Here is a 23,537-nt window from a genome sequence, read left to right as displayed (position 1 = left end):
TGGTTACCTACTTGTGTCAACATTATGAGTTATTGGTCCCCAATGACCCACAGCAGCTAAGGGGACTTAATCTCACAAACAGTAGTGCCCCATGAGACCCCTTTGCAGAGTGGTTGAGAAAGGGGGAGGGGCCTCCAATGAGGTTTCAGAAATCTTGCAGTGGGAGACTTACTTGTGCCAGCAACAGGGGTTATTGGCCACATCGACCCTCATCGGCCAAGGGAACTTCACCCCTCACACTTTCCTTCTGGTGCGCACCAGGAGGAACATTTGCACAGTTGATGAAAAAGGGGGAGGGAGCTCTAATGATGTGTCAGCAATCCCACTATGAGGGACTTACTAGTGGCAACAATAGGGGTTCTTGGCCGCCAACGATCCTCAGTCAGCTAAGGGGACTTCATTAGGGGTGGCTGGGCAAGACTTCGCCAGTGCACAGAACTCCATGGAAGTTGGTGGAGGTTTTCGGTAAGTCCTCAGTATTCTGCATAGTGAAACTCTGCAAGCTCCACGCAGGCTTATAGAAAACAAGCAGATAATGAAGCAGAACCCAGTCAGACACTCATGCACCCACTCACAGAACAACTCAGATACTCTCACAGTCACTCAGAGACCCATTTGCTCATGCAGCTACTCAGATTAAATCAGACATGTACACCGAATCACAGACACAGTCAGACACTCATATACCCACTTACAGAATGACTCATACTCTTGCTCTCCCATTCACAGATCTACTCAGAGACTCATGCACTGACTCATAGACCCTGTCAGAGACTCACACAACCTCTCAGACACATATTCATACTTTACAGCCCCACTCATACTCTCTCACACCCACTTAAAAACCTACTCAGACACTCATACTCACAGTGAGACACTCATGCACTCACTCACTCGCACACCCAGTGTTAAAATGTAATGGTTACAGTTAAGAAATACAATTTAAGAACCTTACAAATTAAATTAAAAAAACAAAGGCTCCAGGGATGGTATAGTTATGCTCATTCAAAGCAGTGAAATTCAGCAGTAACAGTTACCTGAGCTAACAATAACTTATGCCCTCGTAATGCACTGCTTATGATGTCACATAATACATCTCTCATGACATGATCAATGACATCACTGATGACTTCACTAATGACATCTCAAATGGCATCACTGATGACATCATCCACAGAACCACTCACACACCCACTCACACACCCATACAATGTCTCATTCACCCACTAAAACATCCACACAACCACTCACATATCCATTCAGACCCATAAATGTACTTAAACAACCACTCACTTATCCATAGAGCAATTTGCACACTTGCTCATAGAGCCTGATCATACAACCAGTCACTCAACCATTCAGCCACTCACACAGCCACACACTCACCCATACAACTACTAACACACCCAGTAATCCTCCTATGCAGCCTCTCACATACTCACTCACACACCCAACACCTACATACAATTCACAGATCCATATAACCACTTCAACATTCACTCATTCACCCATACAGCCACATACTCTCACTCTTCCATACAGCACTAACACCACCTCACTTAACCAAACACTCAGTCACTCACTCACCCATACAACCACTTTCACACTCAGTCACTTTCTCATTCAGCCCCGTCAGACACCCGCTCAAAAACCCTTACAGCCACTGACACACACCCTCACCCACCCATACAGCCATTCACACAGCCACTCATTCATCCACCTATACAGTCACTGTCACACCAACTCATTCACCCACACAGCTACTCAGACACCACCTTATATACCCATACTCACACACATACCCATACTCACACACCATTATAGTCACTCAGGCACCCACTCTCACACAGATACATTCAGTCGCACAGCAACTCCCATGAACTATGTTATAAAAAGGAATCACTCATTATTAGTACACAAAAGTACAACTTTTGTTATGCCTTAGTATATACAATTTGTTTTGGAAAACAATCACAACCACTGGATGATGTCATCAGTGATATGATTTAAGTTGACATCAGTGATGTCACTGACCATGTCATGAGTGATGTTAAATGTGAGGTCATAAGCAGTGCATTGCAGGGAAGAAGGGTAGTAAGTTATAGATAGCTCAGGTTACTATCACTGCATATCATCATATACATATCTTCACTGAAAAAAACTAAGGTTACAGAGACTGGCATTTTACTCATACAAAACAAGAGAAATTCAGCAGTTATAGTTGGCTGAGCTAACAATACATTGTGCCCCTGCAATTCTCTGCTTATGACCTCACATATTACATCACTCAAGACATGGTCAGTGACATCACTGGTACCATCTCAGATGACATCACTCATGACATCATCCAGAAAATCACTAACGCACCCACTCACACCCATATAGAACCTTTCATACACCCACTCCCACTCCTACACAATCATTCATAAATCCATTCACAGACCCATACCAGTGCTTACATACCCACTCATTGATTTATAGATCTACACACATCTACTCACTCACCAATTCAGCCACTCATACACCCACTCACTCAGTAATACAGCCACTGACATATCCACTCATACACCCATACAGCCACTAATGGCTGTATGTTGGAACAACGATTTCCTTTACAACGCATACCTTAACAATGCAGTCTCTATGATGACTGCGTCTTAACCACTAATTGCTTTACCACCCATTCCTTTACCATGAAATTTCATGGTTAAGGCATGCATGGTAAACAGCTAACCATGGCTCAGCTTACCACAACCCTCCCTCTCCTCCTGAGCCCTAAATACACCGCCATCCTCCTTAAAACTTCCTGAACCCCTGCAACCCCTAAAAACTAATCAGAACCCCACCTAACCCCTAAAAACGACCCAAACCCCCACCCCCTAAAAACTACCCCTAAAAACTGCCAGATTCCCCCAAACACTACCCTGAATCTCTCCACCCTTAAAAACTACCCCATACCCTCTTTCCAATCTCTAAAAACAAACCTTCAAATTACCCCATATCCTCCAACCCCTAAAAGCTACCCCAAATCCCTCCACCCTTTAAAACTACCCTGAACCCTACTAAATATTAGCCCATCCCCACCCCCTAATAACTACCCCAAATCCCCCACCCCTAAACACTACCCCAAACTCCCCCACCCCCTAAAAACTACCCCAAATCCCCCACCCATAAAAACTACCCCAAACCCCCAACCCTAAAACCTATCCAGAATTCCCCACCCCTAGAAACTACCCGAACCTCCCAACCCCCTAAAAACTACCTTGAAACCCCCACCCCTAAAAACTACCCCAAACCTCCCACCCCAAAAACTATCCCAAATCTCTTCCACCCCTAAAAACGACCTCAATCCCCCGCCCCCTTAAAGATGACTGCAGACCACCCACCCCCTAAAAACTACCAAAAATCCCCACCGCATAAAAACTACCCTAAACCCCCCCACCACCTAAAAATTACCCCAAATCCACACCCTCTAAAAAATACCCCAACCCTTCTTACAAGACCGACTTTGCCTTAACCATGCACATGCGTGGCCATGGCAAAGTCGTGGTTCATCAAAAACACAGATAAAGAGAAGGGTCTAAGGGAAATAATATTTAAAGACCTGCCCACGTCCCAATCCCCTAATCTACACTTATACAACTACACAAAAGGACTGGGGGTCTAGATTCAGAAAAACTTAGTGATGTGTGTCCCTATGGAAGGATAACTCTTCTAACATCCCTGGCAAACCGAGCTGAGCAGGATTCCCATCAAAATACTTCTTAATATTGGAGCTAAAGTCTTAAGCTCTGTGGATCAGCGTTATCATATGGTTATCCACCACCTCCTAGAGGGCAATCTCTTGATCATAAAGATTCCCTCTGTGGAAAGCTCGTATGCTCTTAATGGATGCCAATCCAAACCAAGGCAAACAATAGATGCCATCAAGTGTTACAACATAGTGAAAAAAATATATATATAATGTGATGCAGTGCAATGTAACATTAAAAAGATTGTGTGGAGAGACTAGAACACCTTGACAATCACTCTCTCCTCATACCTAATAAAACCAGGGGAGTTGACATTTGTCCCCGCTATTGATTCATAGCAGTAAACATGGTAACTCCAACTACACGGTCAACATGTTTCAGCCTTATTGGAAATGATCCAGGCTTTCTTCAGGACCTATTCATAGCTACTGCACATGATTCAAACTCTTCATATATAAGAGCACAAGGATAGTGAGAACTATACAACCTCGCTTGGTGCGAAACCTTCAATTACAGGGTGTAAACATCACCTATGGAGATAAAAGCAATCATCACACTCCATACAGAGCAGTAACCAGCTAATCAGCACAGTATATGCCCAATTTAGGGCTGCAATCATTTGCTTACCCTGCATGATCAAGGCTCAAACCTCACCTCTCAGGAACCTGCCTCTGGTAGAGATGAGGCCCCGCTCTACAAAAAATATCAAATAATAAATAAATCAATGGAGACCCTGCCATAAGTCCAGAATCTTTAGTCAACAGGTCGTATGCCAGGTATGTGTCCCTGGCATTAGAACTGACCAGCCCCTCTACTCTCAAAACAGAAGAAAAAGCCAAGTGTCGGTTAGGGAAGTCTCAAAAGTTAATAATAGGTATAGCTAATGGCATAGGAGATTTAATCCCCAAACAGTTATGGATACAATAGTGCTGATATAGAATACTCTCTATCTCATGTCTTATAGTTCATATTTATGCAATATAATACTGCTATGTCGTGTATATCTGCCCCTCATAAGAATAGACAATATCAGGGCGCCGTTGTGAGTTTCAATAACTGTAACTCCCAGAGCTCCTGATGTTCACACCGTGCTTCACCCTGGTACTCGTCTAGCAAATGTGCATAAGCAACAGCATTCTATATTGCGTGGAGGCAAGTTGAAGTAATACCATCTTCATTCCCAGCGGTCTTTATGTCGCCTAAAACTTGCATGAGAGGACCAAGGGTTGCGGCGTTAGAGCATTAAACCGCAACCAGCGAGTAACCTATACTAATAAATGTCCAACCCCAAATCATATATCATAGAGCTATATGTGGTTCCGAACGAAAACGCTACATCCCCACTCTTTCCACCCGTGAACTGAGTTATCAGACTAACCTGTCCGTCGGTACCTCTGAGTATCACCGAGTCAGGGAGGGAGGCACTGAGGTAGCGAACGTCTCGGTTTTAAATACGCCCGACTTGTTCACGTCAGCTTGTTTTCGGTGTCAGATTTTCGCGCCTCACGCGCCTTGTCAGCGTCAACGTTTGGACGTAAAACTACAGGATGACATCATACATTCGTCATTTGTAGTTTCAAAAGCCGGCGTTAGCGGCCTGCAAGATATATACCCTCATTGGGACGTAGAACTACAACATGACGTCATTCGTGAATTAATTGTAGTTCAAAAAGGCCAGTATTACCAACAAGCAGGAATAGAACTCTGTAGTTCTTGACTGCACAGGAAACTCTAACACCTATGGTTCCCTAGTAGCACCGATAGAGTCGCTTATCGTATCCTCGGGTATTTGATTCACAACCACTCTATTATAATTGGTACTCAAAAAATATCCGAAATACCCCAGTGCGTAAATCATCATCCCATCATTTATTGGTCGTTTGTCTTTTATTTTTTTATTATTTTTTTTTATTTTATTTTTTATTTTTTTTATTTATTTTTTTTATTATAAACTCCAATAATACTGAGCTTAGTATGTAACTATCATGTGCTCATATTTCACATAGGAGTGTCATAGTGTCATGGGTATTATGCTCTCTAAACTATCATACCCAGAGTGTAACATTTCCATAACAACCATATGCCGTATGGCTCCCAACCACACGTACACAGAGAGTTCTGATATTTTAACGGGTTTTTAAAAAAACACTCATTCGCTAATGACAAACCTCCTCAGCAAATACTCGGAGAATGTAAATCCATCAGTCATTCTCACATCATTACTTTAGGGTGTTACAAGATAGAATTTAGTGTATAGATATCCTGTATAACACAAAAGATGTGCCATTATGTACAGGAAATAGTCTTCGTTGGACTGACATGCCTAGAGTACAACATTCCATATGGCCCAAAAACCCTCTAGTTACAGACGTCAAGCCCAGAAAGCAGGTGTTAGGACCCAAGAATGTGCAATAATGCACTGCTGGTTCAAATACAAGCGTGGGGATTTGGTGGATTAGAGACTCACCCACGGAATGTCATCGTTTAGACTAGGGGTGGGCGGAATTTGCGGAATTAACCTCCGCAAATTATCGCGAGAATGCAGAAAATCTCCGCAAACATGCCGGAAATATCGCGAAGATGCGGAAGTTTTTTTGCCGCCTGTTCGCGGTATTTTTTGCGTGTTCGCGGGTCGCCAACTTACCCATGCGGTCGCTCACGGGCGCGGCCATCTTGTTTTCACTTGTCCCGCCCTCTGGCGTTGTTTACTTCCTGTTCCGGGTCGCGCAATGCATGTTCGCGGTCGATATTTCCTGTTCGCGATCGCTTTTACTTGATCGCGTTGCTTTTTGCTTGCTCAGGGAGAAAATATCGCGCGAACTTGCGCACGTGGTCGCAACGGGCGCGGCCATCTTGTTTTCCACTCTATTGCATGGTTCTGGGGCCTGATTTTCAATCCTCCCTAAATCTTTTCAATCCTTTGTTTATAGCCACTTTTTTTGGATCTTTATTACTTATTATTTCTCTAACTATTTTCCTGCCTCTATATTTTTGGTTTTTGTGTACTTTTTTTTTGTTTTTTAGCTACTTTTTCTCTTTGTATTGCCCGCTATTTATTTCCTTTACTCCTTTATTTATTTTACCTTTTCTTTCCCGCCCCGTCCCCAGAACCATGTCCAAGGGCAGGGCTGTTCGCCGGCGCAGCCAGAGCCGCGACCGCCTTCCTTGCGGAAGGCGGCGCCCACAAGGGGTGCATGCACGGGCCTTATTTGGGGAGGCGGAGTTGGCTGCACTAATTTTCTTTGTGCAGCGCCACCTCCCCTCAACCCTGGCAGCAGGTGGCAGGCCTGGGTCCGGGTACGGCCTCCGGGAGCGTCGGCAGCGGTGGGGGAAGGTGCGCCGGGCAGTGTCGCGCATCTCTGGGGTCCGGCGCACCCAGGCACAGCTGACGCACCGGTGGTCTGACATCCTGGACCGTGAGCAGGACCTGCTGGACCTGCTAGGAGTGGAGGTCCCGGGGCTTGGTGAGTACCTATTTAATTATTACAACTTTGTGTCTGTTCTTCTGCTCTATGTTATATATTGCGAATATCTTTTTTTCCTTCCAACCAGCTAGAATGTTGCTGCTTGCAATACATTCCAGGTTAATAACGTTTAAAAGTCTTCTGTGATTATGACACAGGTGCTCTTCTGCGCTACTACTAATCTTACTTGTTTGCAGCTTTCCGTTTGCGCTTGCTTAGCGTGATTCTTTACGAGTTTATTTTAGAGAAATTAAGTTACGTAATGCTACAGTGACTCACGTCCACTCCTTACTTTGTCCTGTCACTAATATATAGGGGCGGATTGATACATAGGTTTAGGTACTTTGTATGAGCTTCTAATTGGTTAGTGGTATGCGTGATGCCCCCCTCACTCAGTTACGTGACGTGCTGCTAGTACGCCAGTCTTTAGAACCTTTCTAGTTTGTTCAATGAGTGGAGGTAGGCTTTGCAGTTACTTAGCAGTAGCAGATCAGCATCAATGAAACCAAAATTTGGTGTATACAAAAAATGTAGTCATGTTCATGTGTCCTCCATGATTGGATCATACACATTGTTGAGGAATACAGTCGAAATGCATACTTAATGTACAATTGGCATGCCTGGAATAGGTGGGCTAGGTTGGGTGGTACGTTGTACTAATTCTTAGGCTTACTTGTAACTTAGTTTTCTGGAATCAGAATGGAAGAATGGATTACTGTTGATAAATAGTAACTTAAGTAGTCGAACTGCGAATCCCCCGATATTACATGTTGACCAGATGAGATCGGTCAATGTAGTTATTGCAATTGTTTACATAAGTGTTTTTTGACCGTTGTTGAAAAATATTGTATTTGCTTAAGTTGACACCATCCATCAATGTTTGTCTCTTTCTTATATCTTTCCTGTTCATCAGCACCCAGGGGCAGACGGGCAGGGACTGGGCAGTCGGCGGGACAGGAACACCACGAGGAGGACACCGCTGAGGGCTCCTCTGCTGGCCCCAGTAAGTCTTCTTGTTTTTAATAATATTTCTTATTCCATAACTTTTACTGCCCCATTTCTCCCGAACTATAGTGTGTTTCCAAATGCTATTCTTTTACCACCAATTATCCTTCGATCTGTACGGTTTCAAAAAGCTTATCTCTGCCTCCGCTATGATGACTGAGTACCACTACATACTATCAGTCTGTCTGTCTGTACTGTAGTAGCTAGTCTTGCCCAGTTGGCCAGTGCCACTCTTTGTGAAATGTTGTAATATAAAACTCATATTCACCAGTAGCTCATACAATCCGTTGGGTTGTTGTCTTGTACTACTTTTTACTCTTGTTGATGTTTAGGCTTTGAAAATTCACAGCAACAGCCCTACCAGATTTCTTAATATTTTGATATGATACCCTATAGGACATACAACTGTTGTAGGGATCTTGCACATACATTTGCACCAGAAAATAGGATGTTGGTGATGGTAGGTTGGACCTTCCTTGCACACCTCAATCAGAAATTCCGCACCCACCACAATTCCACTGCTTGACTATAGTACTGTCTTGTCATACCTATTAGGTCTCGGAACCCTCCCCCCAAGATAACCAACAAGTAGACAACCCAGAACATTAACACACGCAACCTCTGTCGTGGAAGCTATTCACATGCACACCCTTACTTTAATTTGCTCAATCGTGTAAGTTAGTCCACTCCACACCAAATACCACAAAGTCTATGTAAGTTTCAAATTTTTATTTCGATTTGAGAAGGTCTGTACACTGTTTTCTTAGCAGCACCAACCGGCAAATCAATAACATTAAAACAATATACATTGTTACACTTATACAGTTGGGAATTAAATCATGATAACTGAAGTGGTGGAAGGCAGCACCACCATCCCATAGCAATTTAGTTTATATACATTTATAAATGAAGATGTGAGTGAAGGGACCCCTCACCTCAGAAGAACCTAGTACTGGTAGTTGGTGCATCGTTCAGAAGCTCTGGTTCGTAGAAGCGAATCTTGCGTCTGTAATGCGAAAAAAGAAATGGTGTGCGTTAGTATATTGCAACTTGCAAGCATTTCTCAGCCGTGCCAAAAAGTGTAGCATCTATGGATAAGCAATATGGACTAACAGTAACAGTAGTACACCAGTTCTTCCTAAAAAAGTGGCTTGTTAATGTTTGTTGACCGCCTGTACGCAGCGCGTAGACTAGACAGTAGCAGTGTGAGGCAGGTCATGTGGGCTCAAAGGTGTCTTAAGAAGCTGCAAGGTAAAGGTAACGTCACATGTGCATGGCTAGGGCTAATCAAGCAAATGCTACAATGATCATATAACTTAGTGTCTACTCTACTACTACCTGATTTGTACTAGTGATTTATGTTAGTATTAACTCATTTTTCAACCTTGCTACTGATCAATAGGGGGGAGGTGTATATGTTGCCTAATAAATGTGTAATGTTTTCTAGGCGCACTACCGACCACCATTGCTGGGGCCAGCGAAGGCGACGCAGAGGGCGAGGATGCGGCAGTTGCAGATAGCAACGGAGGGGGAGTGGCAGCACCAGTGGCAGGCGGTGGTAAGTTAGATTCATAATCTTTAACTATTGTTTAACTTGACAGCACACTCACTGCAAAGGTGTACTGTATGTATATGTATACTGTAAAGTTGTGAATTAGGGCCCCATTAGGATGGTGGGCGTATTGCCCCCGCCGGGCTGGCTGGAATTCACTGCCGTCACAGCAGGGGCAAACCTCCCGCCATCCCTGTAGAAAATATTCAGACATGTCTAGGCGGAAAAGGGTTCAATATGGCGGTGGTGTCTCTCTCACCACACCGGCAGCCATATAATCTGCATTTTGGAATGCCTTTGCGTGGCGGCATTACCGTCCGCCACGGAAAGGCATGCACACATTGCAGAGTATGCTTGGGGGCCCCCATGGAGGGTACCTACCGATGCTATGGTACCCCCCCGACTTTCAAAGCAAAACGTGACAGGCTCCGTGCGAGGCCCGTCATGTTGTGCTTGGAAAAGCAGCACAACATTTTAGCATTGCTTTCAGCAAAGCCAACCAGAATTTAAATTTAAAATAACAGGGTGCGCCCGCCACTGTGCCGGGCGCATCATCCTAATTAATTGTCCCCACGGGACCCCCACCCTTTTTTAGCAGTCGGATGGCGGGCGGACAAAGTCCGCCCGCTATCCGATGTCGTAAGTAAGTATGAGTTCTTGGGGACGTTTGAAGAGTGAACTAGAAGACTAGAATTCCCTTTAATTGGAATAGGACTAGGAGCCAGAGTATTGAGTAACCAATGGCCTCATCTATCTGATTTCAACTCCGCTTTGAAAGTTTTATGGAGAAGAGCACCTGGTGCACTGTTCAACTAAAAAGTGTAAGACAGGTGGAAGGAAGAAGGACGGGCGACATTTAAAATGTTATGTACTACTGTGCTTTATTTTATAGTGCTACTCTACCATGCCACTATGTGTGTAAATAATTACCTTGTCCTACTGTTTTATTAAGACTATATTTTACAATTGTCTTGCTTTTTCTTTTTGATACACAGCTACTCCAAAAATCAACCGGAAGGAGTTGGCCGCCAAGGCACGGCGCCGGAAGCTGGAGGCAATCCAGCATGAATACCGGCGGCTGGTGGTCCTAGCCGAGGAGGAGGAGGAGACTGCAGCAGCAATTCAAGCCTCCTCCAGTGCCCCGGGCCCCAGCCACCGCCCTCCAGCGGTACGGCGCCACCGTCTGGCGGCTGCCCGCCACCACCGTGCCATCTCCGGTGCCCCCCCCCACTGTGGCTGCAACTGCCGCGGCCTTAGACGCCGCGTCGCCCATTTAGAGGACCAGATTTGTGTCCTCCTCCAGTCCCGCCCCACCAGTTAGTCCCTGTCACTGCCCCTTTTTTAATTCCTGTTCGTTCTTGACTCGTTTGGGCGTTCTCTATTTCTATGGACAGTCGTTGGGTTTAGGGAGGTGGGTGGGTTAGCTTTTGTGGGTTTAGTTTATTTGTTAGGGTCAATTAAATATATTTTTCTATGTTACATGCAATGTTGTTAATGTTTTGTAGGTGGGGTAACTGTTTTACATCACACTGTTTCTTTGCTGGTGCATGGCCGCCCATAGCGTGTGTTTGATTTCAATAATTTGCTGACTGTATAAGACACAAACAGATAGATGCGACACACCTCACTCATTGACTGGTCCTACTATGCATTCTTTGGAGTGGTGTTTGAAACTGACATCATTGACAACATGTCCATTATTGATTCTGCCTCCCCCAAACTTCTCTCTTACCGGTGCTTGATGTTTATGTCCAACTGTGGCACAGCACTGGCTGCATGGTGAACATGGTTTCCTTTTTCATACATGCCATGATTGGGGTGGTGGTGGTAGTATAGTAGTAGTAGTATACACTGGCAGGGTGGCAGCATTTCCAAAAAAAGAAAAGGAGATAGTCAATCGCCTTTGAGAGACTGTTAGAGGAGTAGTTGAATGAAGTACATCACAGAATTTACCGAGCAACAATTATATGCTCAAATATTTGACAAAAAAACTGAATGCTGGTTATTATGAGGATAGCCTACTAGACAGAGTTACAAACTATAGTTTTGTCGACTTGGCTATGCCTACAGTCTAACAGTTAGTGCTGTATATGAGGAATGACAACAAACAAATCCAATCAATGCCGGCAATTCATGCTGAGGTATATGTTCCTTTGTTAAATAAAATAACCTGTGAAATATCCTACTCATGGGTGGGCAAGCAGAAGAAGTTCATCGCTCTGCATTGAAATTGAAGTAGTGTTGCTTTCACCACATCCGCCCCAGCAAGTGTGTGATTAAGTATTGGTGTACATTTAATTTAGTTACACCTCGACAATAAGTCACACAGCCCGGGGGAAGAGGGTTAGGGTCCGTTGATTGGATGGGAAGGGGGATTTTGGGAAAGGTTTGACATAGAAAAACAGTATGCATACATAGACAAACAAACGACAATCATTGAAGACTACCATACCATATCCATTCCATATGTTAAGGTATAAAAAAGGAAATGCATGCATGATGAGACCCGGATTACATACACTTCTATTTCTTGTTCTGTTCCGGCCTTAATACTTTAACAGATAGCAAATAGAAATTTAAAATATTGGTAGTGAAGAATCGTAAACACAGAGCAAACGTAATGATGATTGATAACAACAACTCCAAGAACACACTGTTGTAAAGAATGTATACAAGATATTAATCAAATTATTTAAAAGAAGTGAAAAGTGGATACTGTTACTGTCTTATCCTGGTCAAAAATGTGGACTGGTTTTTTGCATCTCGGCATTCCTCTTGCTCCTCTCGTCCATCAATCTTGGGTGTGTCGCCTCACCACTCGCCACTGCCCGGCTGGAATAAAAAGGTGATTGATTGGTAAGGTAATTAATATGCATTGTAATGTTTTACAAAGTTTTGGACAAGGCCCGGCCTGTAATTTTAGATTGAAAACCAAAGGGGATATTCAGAAAGAAAGTGAAAACAAATGCACAAGTGATGGTGTAGTGCAACAAGAACACTTTCCGAGGTGGCATGTATGCATATGCATCATCTCTACTGTAGTCTGTTTCCAGCATAGACCTTCAACAGTAACAGGAGAGATCAGGCCCACAGTGCTTACCATTAGCACATCCTACGTTAACACTTTAGAGTCCTTTTTTTTTTCTCTCAAAGAGTTGGACAAACGCAAAGCACATTATCCATTCCAGACATAGCATTTTACAGTTAAAGTTAGTAAAATCAATGCACTGCAGTCATCCCACCACTACACTCTATTCAACTTCTACACAGACATTTGGGTGTGCTGTGGTTGTGGTTCACGTGTTTACCTTTAGGCTTTTCCGTTTTATGCCACTCATGAAACATCCTCCTGACTTCATCATCAGCTCTGATACTTCTACTGACTGAAGATCGGCCTGCAGTACAAGTGTAATTTTTATAACACAACAAGAGTAGAAATATAAATATTACTGACTTGAGTCATTCTTTATTGTGTACAGAAAGATAGATTAACACTAGTACACTTTGACATCACTTTGTGCACAACAAACAACGCAAACACAAAGACCAATAGCTCAGAGTCAGGTGTCCAATGCATGCCATTAATTATCATAATTTATTACCTGTTACTTCTCATCTTAAGTTAACGGGCCGTCTCTTTCGCCATCATCATGACGGACGGTGCTGTTAAGTCACAGTCATTTGCATTGCGCAGATTGAGTGAGTCCCCTTCCTGTATTGAATTAAAAGCAATGTATCACCAAGATGCAGGAGAAGTACACATTTCTTGTTTGCCAGAAGAGGAAAATTAGTAATTACTAGTGTGTTCTGTAGAAAGTTGATTAGTGGCAGTGCACAATTACATCAATTCATGCGCAACACCACAAAATCTACATCATTCAGTCTGCTATTCTGCGGCCAATGCATGGCATCAATCATTACCTGTTGCATCTCATCTCGTTAACGCTGCAGGCCGTCTCTTTCGCCATCATCATGATGGACGGTGCTGTTAAGTCACAGTCATTTGCATTGCGCAGATTGAGTGAGTCCCCTTCCTGTATTGAATTAAAAGCAATGTATCACCAAGATGCAGGAGAGAAGTACACATTTCTTGTTTGCCAGAAGGGGAAAATTAGTAATTACTAGTGTGTTCTGTAGAAAGTTGATTAGTGGCAGTGCACAATTACATCAATTCATGCGCAACACACCACAAAATCTACATCATTCAGTCTGCTATTCTGCGGCCAATGCATGGCATCAATCATTACCTGTTGCATCTCATCTCGTTAACGTTGCAGGCCGTCTCTTTCGCCATCATCATGATGGACGGTGCTGTTAAGTCACAGTCATTTGCATTGCGCAGATGTAGTGAGTCCCCTTCCTGTATTGAATTAAAAGCAATGTATCACCAAGATGCAGGAGAGAAGTACACATTTCTTGTTTGCCAGAAGGGGAAAATTAGTAATTACTAGTGTGTTCTGTAGAAAGTTGATTAGTGGCAGTGCACAATTACATCAATTCATTCATGCGCAACACACACAACAAAATCTACATCACTCAGTCTGCTCTTCTGCGGACAATGCATGGCATCAATCATTACCTGTTGCATCTTATTTTCAGTTAATGGCCAGTCTCTCTCGGCTCTGAAGGAGGATAGCTATAGAAGTCATCAGATTCATGGTCCACTTGTCTTGGAAGGAGGAGGAAAGTTTGAATTTGTTGTTACCATCATCCAATCATCATTCATGAGGGAAATGGAATTGACCAGGAGATGCAGTATGATCGAGCGGAGGAGCTGGATTCTGAGGACTGTAGTGTCAAATGGCAGACACCTGAAACTTGTATCTTAAATTAGAAGATTAGAAGACGGTGATAATGCATTGGTTGCGATTCACAAGTTTATAACCGGAACAACAGACACAAACAAAGGGGGAAAAAAGGGAGGAAGACAGTAAGTGCGAGCCTAATTGTCAGGGAAGTATAGCTCGTCCTCAAACTCTGGGGGATCTTCCAGTAGTAGGTAATCATCTGACACAATACTTCCGTCACCTGAGCCGCTGTCCTCATCTTCCTCTGTTGATTCATGCATTGTGTAATTCGGTGGTATGAAGTGCTGATTCATTTTGATCATTGTTAACCTCTCCACGTTTTTGGGAGATAGACTGGTCCTTCTCAAGGTTACAATGGAACCTGCAGCACTGAAAACACGTTCGGAAGAGACACTTGCGACAGGGCAAGCCAGATAGCTTATCGCCAGCCTGCTGAGCTGTGGCCATTCAGACCTTTTCCTATGCCAATACTGCACTGGGTTTTGATCAACGTACACCTCTGTTGGGTCGTCCAGATAGGCCTGGACCATCCGCTCAATGTTCAGGGTTGCTGCTGGTAAGCTTTTGTGCTGTTTTTTCTGTGCATCAGCACTGTGCTTAAGGCCCATCTTTACATACCAATCTGATAATGATTGTACTCGGCAGAATGATCCAGTTATTGTTTTTGTAGTCGATGGTGATGGTGAGTGTTGCGATTGTGAGCCAACCGCACTGCCCTCAGCCGACGAAGTTGCACTTGATTCTGCATGGCCTGCTTCAGTATCAGTACTTGTTGTGGGTTGATGTGGCGGGCTTTTAATTAGCAGCCCTTCGTTTTCAAACTTGATGGCTGCTTCAGCTATACAACTTTTGTAGCGGGCAACATCAGTGTCGGAAAAAGAACGGAATAGTCCTAATTTTGCACGTGGATCCAGAATTGTGGCACAAATGTAATGTTCTTGTGACAAAATTTTATTTTGTATCCTTACATTTTCTGATAAGCGCCTGGATAAGCTCTCCACCAAGTCATGGGCTTGCCTTCTGTCCTCTACACCTTTGTAGGATTCAGACACATTATTCAGCTCATGCTCTAGCATTTGCAACAATGGGATAGCTTGGCCCATTGTACAGTCCTCCTTGCTGACTTCACGTGTGAAGACCTCAAAAGGAGACAGCATCTCAGTGAGGCATTGAATTAGGGTCCATTGCTCCCTCTGAAGGGTCATGCCTTTAACACTAGCATCACTGCTTCTGTACCAGACATAATCATTGAGTGACCTGTGCTGTTCGTACAGACGATCAAGCATGTAATACGTTGAGTTCCAACGTGTTGCCACCTCCTGGATGAGTGCCTTGACTGGCACCCTACGCTCACGTTGGAGGATCCTCAGCTGCTTCCGAGCTTTAAAAGAATGGCTGAAATGAGTGCATATTCTTCGGCAGATGGACAGTAAATTGCTTACTATGGGTTCTTTTTTCAGAAAGTCTTGCACTATAATGTTTATGCAGTGTGCCAAACACGAAACCCTGAAATAGGAACCAAGTTCCATGGCCTTCAGTACATTACTGCCATTGTCTGTGGCAACAAAACCAATACCAAGCCCTCTGGGCTGCAGCCATTCCAAAACCTTGGTGCGAAACTCTTCTAAAATGTTTTCAGCCGTATGAGATTTCTCCATGGCGAACATGGCTACAGTTGCATGTTTCCGAGTACCTTCAAAAATCGCAGCTGTGTCAACAACACCTCGTGCAGATAGTTGATCTTTAACCCCCACAAAAGAGATCCAGTGTGCAGTGATACACATGTAATCTGTGGCTTGGCAACTGGTCCACATGTCTGTTGTCAGGTGGATATTGTGCACAGCACTCTTCTGCAAAGCTTGTCCAACCAATTCCAGCACATCATGATGTAGTGCCGGAACAGCAATTCTTGCGAAATAGGACCGGCTTGGAACTTTCCATTTCGGGCAGATGGCAGACACAAATTCAAGGAAACCCACCCCTTCCACAAATGAAAAAGGAAGAAGGTCCAGCGCTAACATTTTAGCCAGCTTCGCATTGTACAATCGTGCCGTTGGGTGGTTGCGTTGTAACTGCCCCTCCAACCTAAACATGCTGTCAATGGTAGGCTGGCTTACTTTCCTTAGTGGTGCCATTAACCCACTAAGGCTCAACGACACAGATTGTCTCATTGAGGTACTCGCCGGTCGCCTTGGTGTCTCACCCACACTCTGAGTATGGCTCTTACTGCGGTGCCACTCTGATGTTACTGAGGAGGATGTGGGCGTTACCACTGCAGTGACTGCACTACTGGAGACAAGGCTAGAAATGCCTCCCTGTTCTTCACCTGCCACCACAATAATATCGCTCCCTGATTCCTGACCAACTTCAAAGGGTTTAGTTTTCCTACTTTCTTTTAACTTAAGTAGGTGATCCTCCCACACAATAGTGTGGTGTATTCTGAGATGACTTGCTTGTCCTCCGGTACCATAGTTTGTACCAAGCTTACCACGCCGAACACCTTGCCGACAAATTGCGCATATAGCAACGTTCTCCTCCTTGGCGCTAACAGAAAAGAAGTCCCAAACTGGGGAGGAGAACTTTCTGGCACTGCTGGATGTGCCACTTTCAACACCAGATGAACTTGAGGGGGTGCTTGAAAATATGTGACCCTGTCCACCTACACTGTGACTTTTACTACCACTTCCTACTGAGGTGGTTGAGCTGGATGTAGGTCCCTGCCGGGCCTTGGAAAATATGGCAGCTGGAGGTAGTGGTGGTGTAACCTGTGTTGGTGAGATCCGTGCTACATCCCGCTCAGTAGCAGCCTTTCTGGATAGGGTTAGAATGTCGGTCTCCAATCCCTTTGGGGCGGGAGTAATGTGCGTGATGACTGGCTCGTCTTCATCAACATCATCACCCCCCTCTTCTACATCTACCTCCATAACTCTAAGTTTTTCTGGGAACTTCCTTTTCAGAAGCAATGTCTTGTGGCGTACGTCACTCTCAGACCGAGCTGGTGGGACCCAAGTGTCATCACGATCATCAGAAGCGGGGCTTGAAGAAGAAGATGATGGACTAAGCCTCCTTTTCCTTGCTGGTGGTCTGGAAGACAATAGATGTTCTGAAACAGTGGTTTGACTTCGCTCCGCTTTGTCTGCAGGAAGCTCGATTTCCTGAAATGCCCCTACGTCAGGAGCAACAACTACTATGGTGGGCTGTTGTGGCGGCTGCTGCTGTTCTGGTTGCGGCGGCTGCTGCTGCTGTTCTGGTTGCGGCGGCTGCTGCTGTTCTGGTTGCGGCGGCTGCTGTTCTGGTTGCGGCAGCTGCTGTTCTGGTTGCGGCGGCTGCTGTTCTGGTTGCGGCGGCTGCTGCTGCTGTTCTGGTTGCGGCGGCTGCTGCTGCTGTTCTGGTTGCGGCGGCTGCTGCTGCTGTTCTGGTTGCGGCGGCTGCTGCTGCTGTTCTGGTTGCGGCGGCTGCTGCTGCTGTTCTTGTTGCGGCGGCTGCTGCTGCTGTTCTTGTTGCGGCGGCTGCACACTGATCTGCTGAGTTTGCGCCTGCGTTGAACTTGATTGTGTACTACTTTGCGGTAATGACATTTCTTCAACATCGCTGCCCGTTAGTAGACTGGCTACCTCTGCGACAGTAAAGCCCTTGGGCCTAGGTTGGTGGGGTTGCTGGACCGCTGTGCTGCTCCCAGCTTGGTTCCCGGACAACGCTTTGGTGCCAAAAAAAACCTTGGCCGGCACACCACCAGTCGTGGTTAATGGCACTTCCTTTTTCTGTTCCTTCTTCTCACCAGCAACTTTCTTGGTACTGGACCTGGTACCTTTCTTTGGGGCCATCTTATTCCGACGTCTGGCAGGAGGCAGATGCACAACAAGTTCTGGTCACACGTGGGCGTGATGCGCAGCAGGACTTCTGTCTGGCTGGCAGTACAACGGGTAGCCAGGTGATGCCGATGACACCTCCTACTCTGTCTTTTGTGCACCTAAAAGCAAAGAAGACAGGAGAAGAATATCAGTGAAATGTTGCATTTGTTTTTGTGGTTCAGTTACTTAGTACTGTACTAGTGCAAACAAAAGATAGTCTAGCCATTTATGAATTTTTTTTAACTAGAGCTATGTTATACTACTAGTACTGTGTACAGCCACACTACACTCTCAGGAAGGTGATGTCTAAAAATTCAACTGATCACATAGAAAACACTTGATCAATAAAGCTGTGGCTACCTGCTCTGGTAGCAGTGGATGAAAGCAGGCCTGTTGGCAGACAAGGCCAGGCAAGCTTGCAGGCCTAGGCCTCAAAATGGCCACCAGCCACATGGCGAGCCCCAACAACATCAGCAAGGCCACCCCAAAAAACACACTTCCCCAACTCAATCCAATGCCATCCATGCCCTAAATGATGTCTAAATTCAACAGAGCACACAGAAAACAGTAGATTACTAAAGCTGTGGCTACCTGCTCTGGTAGCAGTGGATGAAAGCAGGCCTGCTGGCAGACAAGGCCAGGCAAGCTTGCAGGCCTAGGCCTCAAAATGGCCACCAGCCACATGGCGAGCCCCAACATCAGCAAGGCCACCCCAAAATACACTCTTCCCCAACTCAATCCAATGCCATCCATGCCCTAAATGATGTCTAAATTCAACAGAGCACACAGAAAACAGTAGATTACTAAAGCTGTGGCTACCTGCTCTGGTAGCAGTGGATGAAAGCAGGCCTGCTGGCAGACAAGGCCAGGCAAGCTTGCAGGCCTAGGCCTCAAAATGGCCACCAGCCACATGGCCAGGCCCAACAACATCAGCAAGGCCACCCCAAAAAACACACTTCCCCAACTCAATCCAATGCCATCCATGCCCTAAATGATGTCTAAATTCAACAGAGCACACAGAAAACAGTAGATTACTAAAGCTGTGGCTACCTGCTCTGGTAGCAGTGGATGAAAGCAGGCCTGCTGGCAGACAAGGCCAGGCAAGCTTGCAGGCCTAGGCCTCAAAATGGCCACCAGCCACATGGCGAGCCCCAACATCAGCAAGGCCACCCCAAAATACACTCTTCCCCAACTCAATCCAATGCCATCCATGCCCTAAATGATGTCTAAATTCAACAGAGCACACAGAAAACAGTAGATTACTAAAGCTGTGGCTACCTGCTCTGGTAGCAGTGGATGAAAGCAGGCCTGCTGGCAGACAAGGCCAGGCAAGCTTGCAGGCCTAGGCCTCAAAATGGCCACCAGCCACATGGCCAGGCCCAACAACATCAGCAAGGCCACCCCAAAAAACACACTTCCCCAACTCAATCCAATGCCATCCATGCCCTAAATGATGTCTAAATTCAACAGAGCACACAGAAAACAGTAGATTACTAAAGCTGTGGCTACCTGCTCTGGTAGCAGTGGATGAAAGCAGGCCTGCTGGCAGACAAGGCCAGGCAAGCTTGCAGGCCTAGGCCTCAAAATGGCCACCAGCCACATGGCGAGCCCCAACATCAGCAAGGCCACCCCAAAATACACTCTTCCCCAACTCAATCCAATGCCATCCATGCCCTAAATGATGTCTAAATTCAACAGAGCACACAGAAAACAGTAGATTACTAAAGCTGTGGCTACCTGCTCTGGTAGCAGTGGATGAAAGCAGGCCTGCTGGCAGACAAGGCCAGGCAAGCTTGCAGGCCTAGGCCTCAAAATGGCCACCAGCCACATGGCCAGTCCCAACAACATCAGCAAGGCCACCCCAAAAAACACACTTCCCCAACTCAATCCAATGCCATCCATGCCCTAAATGATGTCTAAATTCAACAGAGCACACAGAAAACAGTAGATTACTAAAGCTGTGGCTACCTGCTCTGGTAGCAGTGGATGAAAGCAGGCCTGCTGGCAGACAAGGCCAGGCAAGCTTGCAGGCCTAGGCCTCAAAATGGCCACCAGCCACATGGCGAGCCCCAACATCAGCAAGGCCACCCCAAAATACACTCTTCCCCAACTCAATCCAATGCCATCCATGCCCTAAATGATGTCTAAATTCAACAGAGCACACAGAAAACAGTAGATTACTAAAGCTGTGGCTACCTGCTCTGGTAGCAGTGGATGAAAGCAGGCCTGCTGGCAGACAAGGCCAGGCAAGCTTGCAGGCCTAGGCCTCAAAATGGCCACCAGCCACATGGCGAGCCCCAACAACATCAGCAAGGCCACCCCAAAAAACACACTTCCCCAACTCAATCCAATGCCATCCATGCCCTAAATGTGATTGAAAATGAAATATATTCAAAAAACAAAAGGAACAGTTGCTTCATCATGCACACAGTCACACACACCCATGAGGCCATGCCCATGGCTAGCTCGGGCCTACTACTACAACCCACAAAATTAAAATAAATTTAAAAAAAAAAAAGGAATGATGATAATTAATTATCAAAAATAAATTGTAGTTACACAACAACTGCAATGCCCACAATCAAACACAACAACCACTTACTTGTAAAATATCCTATTCCAAAAATCCTGAAATCCAATTGCAATGATGCAGCAGACAAAAAGAGTGATCTTTCCAGCTCCAAATCCAAAGGCAGAATGAGCAGGAGATGGACAAAGCACTGGGAGGAGCCTGCTGGACAGGAACAGGAAGTTGGAGAATCTGTGTCACTTCCTCCCTCTCTCCACCTTGTAAAAAAATGACTCCTTGCACAAAAAAGGAAAGCCAAATGTCAATGTAAGGAGTTCTTTTCATCCAAAATCAGTATTTGCAGATGGTTTCATGCTGCTAGAGCCGATATTCCTCTCCAAATTGTAAATTTTACGTTGTTGAGTTCTCCAGCTTCACATTACTTCCGCCGGCGTGTCGAAAACGATATGATCGCGTTCTCTTCTTTGTCCCTGTCGCGTTGGATATGACGTGTTCGCGGTCTCTTTCTCCTGTTCGCGTTCGATTTCATGTGCCCGCGTCCTCATTCTCTGGCTCGCGATGTAGAATGACATGTTCGAGATCTCAATCTTCTCATACTCGCGCGGTGCATGATCGCGAGAAGAAAGACGTGATCGCGCGACAAATGACGTGATCGGGTGAAAAATGACTTGAATGCGGCCGCGAACTCTCGCGAGACAGCGCAAAATGGCTACCAAAATCCAACATCTCGTGGAGAACGCGACCGGGTCAAGAAAACTTGTCGGAGAACGCAGGGATTCAGGTAAGGCGATCGCGCGCGCGCAAGAATGTATTGTTTTACAGCGCGAGCAAGAAAAAAATTATCGCTAAGCTGCGGAATGCGGAAATTTTGACATTTTCGCGCTTTCCGCGGAACGCGAGAATGCCAAAATATCGCAATTTCCGCGAACGGAACGGAATTTTGGCCCAGGCCTAGTTTAGACCCAGAGTGTCACTATGGAGTTTGTAAACCCATTTTTGCTCTTCGATAAACAGGTATCTAGAGATGTCACTAACAGATAAGGGTATGTTAGGTTTTTCTAACACTGTCCATTTAAAATCCTCTGGTCCATGCTTCTCAGAGAAATGTCTCGTGAGTCTTGTGGTTAGCTTTTTGCATCTGAATGTGCTCTTATGTTCTAACATCCGAGCCTTAACTTAAAGTCGTGGTTCAGGCAAGTTGTTGTTAGTCTTGCAGGCTTCCGGAACTTGTGGCTCTTGCCTCGTTGCTCTGGATGTTCCCTGCCACTCACACATGGAATCAGTCACCCATAGAGCTATTCACACACTTACTCTATCATCCATACATCCATACAGTCAATCACAGAGCCGCATACTCACCCATACAGATACACATACAGCCACTTACTCGTACAGAAACTTACATGCACACACTCACCCATACAGCCACTCTCACATTCACTCACTCACCTATACAGTCACTCAAAGACCCATCACTCACACATATACTGCCTTTCCGATACCTAGTTACTCACCTTGATACTACTGACACATTAGTTCAATCACCAACACATCCATACCCACACTCACTTGCACATACAGACCTTCACACTCACCAACTCACTCATCCATACAGGCAGTCACACACCCCTTCACCCACTCACACAGACATTGAGACACCCACACAGCTACTCACATAACCAATCACTCGTCAATACAGCCACTCAAGTATCCACTTATATACCCATACAGCCACTTAGTCTCCAACTGACAGACTGTTACAGACATTTACACAACCAGTCACTCACCCATACTTTCACTGAGACACCTTATCACTCACCTATATGGTCAGTCTTGATTTGAACCAACTGAATCATCCATACAGGCACTCATACACCAGCTGATTCACCAATACACCTTGGTATATATTTGTAACACTCATAAACTTTTTAAAACAAGCACAGTCACTGGACGATGAGATCAGTGATGTCATTTAAGATGTGATTAGTGAAGTCATCAGTGATGTCACTGATCATGTCTTGAGTGATGTAATATGTAACCTTGGGCCATGAACTCTGCTCCACTGGTGGAGTTTGTGGATTTCTGCATACTTCGCGTTCCACAGAGAACGTGAAGTCTGCAAAAACTTTCAAATCTGCAGGGGAGTGGAGTTCAACCCTGGACTGTCCTGCCTCCCACCCCCTGGCATTAAATATTTAAATAAAAAATACAATTAATGTAAAATAAAAGCCCACTTACCTTTATCGTGGCGTCTCTCGGCTGCCCTCCTCCTTCTTGCCGTAATCCCCTATGTCAGATATACGTCATTGCGGGACTGTGCATGCGCGCACATTCACAGTCTTACCAATACGTACGTATGGCTGTGTTTGTGAGTGAGTGAATATCTCAGTGCTATATATGTGTGAATAACTACATATGTGAAAGGAAGTATATGTAAGTGTTGGAGTATATGTGACTATATGTGAGAGGGAGGATTGTGAGAGTGACTGTATGGATGAGTGTGTGCTTGTGTCAGTGATTGTTTAAAAGAGTACGTGTTTGTATTTGTATGAATAAGTGAGGTGGCATGTGTATA

At 45.2% G+C, this 23,537-nt stretch overlaps 2 protein-coding genes across 2 annotated transcripts in view; both read left to right on the top strand.

The window, feature by feature from the left end:
- LOC146809847 (cytosolic phospholipase A2 gamma-like) overlaps window positions 1–23,537 on the top strand; it is a 780,602-nt gene that overhangs the window by 10,419 nt on the left and 746,646 nt on the right. The gene's annotated exons all lie outside the window — the stretch shown is intronic.
- LOC146809849 (uncharacterized) lies at window positions 7,767–11,159 on the top strand. The gene is made up of 3 exons (XM_085614392.1): window positions 7,767–8,219; window positions 9,669–9,779; window positions 10,769–11,159. Exons 1-3 carry the CDS (start codon window positions 8,093–8,095, stop codon window positions 11,092–11,094), a joined length of 564 nt encoding a protein of 187 aa, XP_085470518.1. The 5' UTR covers window positions 7,767–8,092; the 3' UTR covers window positions 11,095–11,159.

The sequence above is a fragment of the Triturus cristatus genome, chromosome 7, assembly GCF_964204655.1.
Source record: "Triturus cristatus chromosome 7, aTriCri1.1, whole genome shotgun sequence".
Lineage (NCBI taxonomy): Eukaryota > Metazoa > Chordata > Amphibia > Caudata > Salamandridae > Triturus > Triturus cristatus.
The sequence above is the reverse complement of the archived record's forward strand: the minus strand, read 5'-3'. Positions and strand labels throughout refer to the sequence as shown.

Coding starts and splice junctions, on each gene's coding strand:
- LOC146809849 (XM_085614392.1), top strand. CDS start 8,093: ATGTTTGTCTCTTTCTTATATCTTTCCTGTTCATCAGCACCCAGGGGC. Junction 8,220..9,668: donor GGGCTCCTCTGCTGGCCCCA/GTAAGTCTTCTT, acceptor AATGTTTTCTAG/GCGCACTACCGACCACCATT. Junction 9,780..10,768: donor AGCACCAGTGGCAGGCGGTG/GTAAGTTAGATT, acceptor TTTGATACACAG/CTACTCCAAAAATCAACCGG.